Source organism: Gadus chalcogrammus, chromosome 2 (assembly GCF_026213295.1).
Source record: "Gadus chalcogrammus isolate NIFS_2021 chromosome 2, NIFS_Gcha_1.0, whole genome shotgun sequence".
Taxonomy (NCBI): domain Eukaryota; kingdom Metazoa; phylum Chordata; class Actinopteri; order Gadiformes; family Gadidae; genus Gadus; species Gadus chalcogrammus.
In genome coordinates this window covers 7936744-7942950 of record NC_079413.1, presented here as the reverse complement: position 1 = coordinate 7942950, position 6207 = coordinate 7936744, and the positions used below count along the sequence as shown (strand labels likewise).

General features: G+C 44.5%; 1 protein-coding gene across 1 annotated transcript; it reads right to left on the bottom strand.

Moving 5' to 3' along the window:
- Window positions 1-340: 340 nt before the first annotated feature.
- On the bottom strand, window positions 341-3404 carry LOC130402952 (protein ELFN1-like). Its single transcript, XM_056607037.1, is given in 4 exon segments — window positions 341-1480; window positions 1483-2188; window positions 2191-2234; window positions 2237-3404. Coding segments are annotated over 4 exon segments (2346 nt in total). The 5' UTR covers window positions 3069-3404; the 3' UTR covers window positions 341-716.
- Window positions 3405-6207: the final 2803 nt, after the last annotated feature.

Below are 6207 nucleotides of genomic sequence, written 5' to 3'. Positions count from 1 at the left end.
CTGAGTGCTGTGCACTTTTATTTGGGCAGTTGCAGACAATGGTACTGGCTTTCTTTAATGTGTGGGTGTGAACATTTATATGGTGAAAATAAATAGAAAAAAAAAACGGGGTGTGATAGGTGATAAAGGGGTTACTTGAGTGGGGATGGTAACAGGCTTTCTGATAGGTTTAAAGTAAGACATGGCATCCTGGAGAGAGCCCTTCCTCTAATACCCCCAGCTCCACATTGGCATTATCTAAACAATTCTCTACAATGCTTCAATTCTTTTTTTACAGCAATACGGAAACCATTTCTGTACAATTTATATTATTGAAATATACTGTAGGAAGGTAGTAAATTAATGTTTCGTGGTTCACATAGTTTTTCCAAGAAAAATATTGACGTTTCAGTAGACACATATTCTTCATATAATATTCTCAAAAGTACACAACAGCAAATTCCACTGTCACAGGACTTGGGCATGCATTACCCAAAAACCTATAATCCATTGCAACAAATACGTTCTCAATTTGCAGTATATTTTATCCTTACTAAGTAAAAGGTTTCCCCCGTTAATGTTGTAATTAGTATGATAAGTCAAATATTAATCTTCCTCACAATCAAAATCGAATGTGATACACACAAATGAGTAGCAATATGGAAGTATCCGTTGAAATATTTGTCACACAAAGTCGTTATGCCTTTGTAAGCATCTGTGGTTTCCACTCAGAACAGTTACGACTTATGCTGAGCAGACACACCCTTCCAGTAGTCTAAAATATCATGTAAGTCCTCGTCTTTCGCAAACTGCACTTTCTTGCGCAGCGCATGCCCAGCGGCCATGTATTCGTCATCCTTATGCCGTTTCCCCCGGAGCTTAAACCGCTCCCAGATACTATGGGAAGGTTTGCAGTAGTACTCTGGACTGGAGGAGTAGCTCATGTTGTGGTACTGGGAGTTGAGCTGGGAGTAGGCTAAGTCTCTGGTGCGGGAGTGGGTGAGCGGATCCAGGATGGAGGACTTGTGGCCGTCGGGTCCCTCGAGTTCCTCGATCTGGGGATCGGGGTAGGAGTGGCGGTGGCCGCTGTACTGACGCATCTTCTCCGCCTCCGCCCTCAGGATGGCGGCGGCGGGCGTCACAGTGAGGATGGTCTCTCCCGTGGGGGAGTTCTTCTGGAGGTACTTTGACTCGGAGCGGTATGGCCTGGGGCTCCTCATAGGTCCGCCCGTGGCAGTGCTGGGCCTCTTTGGGGACACGTCGGAGGAGCGGTGTCTCTGCAACGAGTGGTGGTAGCTGTCATTGTATGCTGGCGACAGAAGGCCCGATTTACTCTGGGGATGTTCTGACAATAATACCAGCTGGGGTTCTGCATTAGACACCGCCCCGGAATGCATCCCCTGGAATGAGGTGGATTCTGACTTCAGAGCATCTATACAGTTGTTGATGATCTGATTTACTTTATCCACCTCCTTTGCAATGGTAGAAATCTCTGCAACGAGCCTTGGCTGTTGCCGGGCATTCCCATATCGCATTCCCTGCATTCGTGGTGGTCCCCACCCCGCACCTCCATGTAATTCCCCTTGTTCATCTTAGGCATGTCACTTAGCTCCTGGAACTTGTATTGATCCATCTCATTTCCAGGCTGCATGTACTGCATTCGGCCCATGGGTTCTCCAGCCATCATCTGCTTCTGGGACATGCGTGGCATGGTTCCCCCTTCAAGGTCCTGTCCATACTTGAGTTCCATAAGGTTCTTCTTCAGACTCTCTGTCTTTTTGTGCTTGTCATCTAGTTGGCGCTTTTTCCTCAAGCAGTAATAGACCACCCCCAAGACAATGATCATGCTGAATAGGCATCCCAGAATGGTCATTATGTAGTGGGTCGCGGCCGCGTTGTTTTCTGCTCTGCCCTTCCCATGCCATGGGCCTGTAGTGATTTGTAGACAGGTGTGGTTAAATCTGAGAGAATTTCGTATAGAAGCGACGCAGTACATGTAGTCAGTGTGGGGTTTCAGGTTTTTGAGCTCAATGTCCTCCTTGATAACTTTCAGGTTTTGTATGTCGGTGAAGAAGCTGTTGTTGTACTGAACCAGGCTGTACATCTTCTTGTAGGGGTGAGGGATCTGCACACTGATGATGGCCCCTGTGTCAGACACCTGTTTCAGTTTCATCTTGGGCTTGACTTCCACTTCGTTGTTGTACGTCGTGGTGGTGATGATGTCATCGGCTCTGTACCTGAGTAGCAGTCGTCCAGCAGACGGGGGTGGTGTCAGGATGTGGGGTGGTGAGCTCCGGGGGAATGGGAATGTATGGGGTCACGTAGTCATCTGTACACACAGTGGTGAGCATGTAAAGAGCGTTCCTGTACGTATGGTCATTGGGAAGCGTGCTCAGAAGGCTGTAACCAGAGACACCTTGTGGGGAGTCGCACACCATCCTCTCATTGGTCCTGTTGGGGAAAACCGAGAGCCACTTGACGAAGCCAAGCAGCTCACAGGAACAGTTGAACGGGTTGGTGTATAGCTCACAGGTCGTGAGCTTACTCAGGTTGGCGAAAGTGGACCCGTCTAACTGCTGGATACGGTTCATGGAGAGGTCAATGTTCTCAATGTTGGGGCATTCCCAAAAGGCATTGTGTGTCACAGTCTCAATCAGGTTAGCCTGGAGGTAGAGGTACTGCAGCTTGCCCAACCCCCGGAGGATCCCCTCTGTCAAGTTCCGCATCTTGTTGAAGCCTAGCTGGAGGACTTGTAGATTGAATTGGGCAGAAAAAGCCCCATCTTCTATGTAAGAGATATCATTCTTTGTCAGATTCAGGTAGGTCAAGTTGGCAAAGCGGCTCAGAGAAGAGTATTGGATGCTTTTGATTTTGTTTTCATTGAGACGAAGGTCAACGATGGTACTATTGATATGTTGAGGGATGGCCTCATAAGGGGGTTGATTTTGGCTACAAATCGCCAGCCACACAAAGCCCTTTTCGCCCTCAATTAACCAGCAGTCTCCATTGACTTTACTGATATGAGTCACATAAACAAGAGCCACAGACCAGAAGAAGGCACTGATCACCATGCTCACACTGCGGGCCATTGGTGCTTCTTTAAGAGATGCACAGTGGCCAAAATTGTATGAGAGGGCAAAGGGCAGTGAGGTCAATACAGTTGAACGGATGTGATTGAAGATTCAGCTGGATGTAAACCGGTGCTCAGTGCCAGAAACAACCCTAAAGTTGTTTTCCCATTCATTGAAGGATGGTTGCGTCCTCACGTACCGAACCTTTGCAGAAAAGTGGTGGGTGTTTCTCTTTACTAGGTGTTCCATTCAGGGAGTTTTGCCTGCAGTCAAATTCAGGGTGAAGGCTCGTCGAGATTAAGCTTCTCACAGGCTCAGATTGGTTTATGTTTCTGTTCTGAGGGGCGACCATCGTTAAATTGTCGCATCATGGTGTTTGAGCGCAGCTGTCTCCCCTCTCCTCGTCGGTCTCCTTTTCACAGCGGTAACCTAAAGGCAAGAGAGAAGAACATGTTATTGACATTTGTTTGCCATTGGAATCTTTAGTAGCAATTGCATATGCATTCCTAGGTTGGCATATCAGTTGTTGGCTCTATCAATTGCCAATTAGCATTTGACAGGTTGAGTGAGGAAAAAAAGGTACCCATTTTCACACCTCTATACCGAATGGCGCCAAGCACGGCTGTTTGGAATCGGCATTAAATCAATTCAAGACATTTACGCATGCTTTTTTTCTATTTATATTCTGATACGGCATAATTAAATTAAATCTTTATTGCTCTGATTTTCCACAGTGGATTACCCAATATTTAGAAGTAATGTTATGTAAAGTTAGATCAAACCTTTAATGGGGGCAACCCATGATTGCCAAAGTGCATGTTTGAGCTTTAGCTTTCCAACAAACATAGGACGGATGGAATTTATATATTGTTTGTACTGTTGGTATGGGTGTGACAGCCAGACAGGGTGAGCAATATGCCTCTGCAAACTATAGGAACAGGCATGGTCCTTACTTGTCACATCTTCCTCTGCTATTTTTGTGAGTATTCTTTGTGTAGGGTGGCCTTTCAAACCAAAATCTTGAAGATTGGAAATAACTTACAGCTACATCTTTGGAACTGTGAGTCTTTGTGAATTGAGCACAGCCATACTGCTTTATCACATTTTGAAAGGCTTTGTATTTATATGGCTATTTATATATCTCAATCATACAATATTTACATATTAATAGTGCAATCATTATGTTATGAATGAAAGGTTTTCAATGATTGTGAATAACTTTTTTTGACAATTTATAGTCCGAGTAGACTTATAATGTCTTAAAAAATAAATTGAAAACTAATATCCACCCGCTAAATTATACTTAGCTTGGAGTGCTATAAATTAATTGCATTGCATGACTTACAGGCATACACAACTGTAACATTCACTGATTGGGGTGTGAAACGGGAATTATAGGCTTGCCTCACTGAATGCACAGTGAGGAGTTCATATGGAAATTGGGGATATGGGCAAGCGTCCTGGGAGGGCCTACCGGCTGGGCGGGCCTACCGGCTGGGGGCCCCGGTGCAGCACTGTGGACATTTTCGCCACAGTACACATGTCAAATCTGTGTCTCCAAGACTGTTAAACCACCATTACAGCACTAAATATTCTGCAGATGACCAGAGAATCCTAAGCTTCATAGAAAGGCTTAAAAAAGTCAATGATTAAAAGCCTAAAAAATTGAAGCTCAAAAGGCTTAAGACATTGATCGTAATATTTTTTTGTGAAATGTTGTTGAGCCAAGACTTTAAATTATTCAAGATTAAAATAATTTCCAAGGTGTTTTGCAGTAAAGGCCCACTGTGAGTAGTTAATAAAGTAGGATTTATAAGCAGTTATATTCGGCAGTGTGCTGGAATGACTTGTAATCAAAGAGGAGATTTTGTTAATGATTATACCCAGTGGTATTGCTGTGTGACCACTCGCTGCTCCCGGTAATGTCCCCATTCAGCTACACCCACAAGTCAGGAAGCATTGCATTATGGGAGTGCACAGAGGGTGAGGTGTGTTTTTTTGATGAAGGAAATGTCCCTTGGATCCAGGAAAAAGCACAATCAAAACTGCGGGAACAAAATGCTTGTGACAGTTTATGGCAGCCATAATATACTTCAACCTGGCACCCTGCCAGCGCTCAGGGCTCAGGCTTTTTCCCTGCGGTTGGTTGACCTTTTGAAAAAGCAGTTCATCAAATTACACAATTGCACGACTACCTGGTTGTCATAGTGGGATCTGAACACAGTCAACACACGAGTGTAATAAAGTCTCAGGGATTTCATGCTGGAAATAAAAAAGTGATGGCCGTTGATAAACTGGTAACATTAAAGCAGTCCTAATGTCAGCTTGCTGTCACAAAAGCAGTGGATTCATAAGTCTGCTTGGTGGAAGACAAGCTGTTTTGTAGGTTAGGAAATAAATACATTATTTAATTACCATTGAATTGCCTACATTTTATTCCTTCCTTAATACCTCTGGCTGTTTAGCATTTTCTTTTTTTAATAAAAAGATAAAATAAAGAAATGACGCTTGAGGTAGAGAAAACAAAAGTAAAAGCAATAATACCATACGGAGGACATGGCTATAAAACTGCCAATGGCTGCCATTAGACACATCTCCTTCCATGACAACAAAAGAGCATTTGCAATGGAGGAATAATAATAAAAAAAAATGATATGAGCTCTTCTAAATTCCCGGGGAGAAAAGCGGTTCCAAATCCAATGTTCCATGAAATGAATATGAAAAACCCAGCTTTCTGGAATATTTGCCAAAGCAAAAGACCCTCTTCGGCGGGGAAATGCTGTCCGTTTAATATCCCCCCCGGTCTCTGACCTTTACAGTAAATACCGCCTGGTGTGTACTCGGAACTCAACAGACCTCGGCTGGTCTTCGCGGTGGCGGCGTGGCGCGCTGGCATCACTTTAGCAGTTAACTGCAGGTTCTTCAGCAGTTTGGAGCCCAGAGCCCATAAGTGTCATCTCACGGTGAACGCGTGACGGGTTGTTTGTCCAGAGTGACTCACTCTGCCGAGCTTTAAACAGATCCCAGTGCTTCACCACTGAGACGCAACAAATGTATTCTTGTGAGTAGCTACCTTTCTTCATCATTTTTTTCCCTTCTTCTCAGGAGGGTAAACCCCAGCACACAGGGGGATTGTATTAATTACCATCAGATTTGC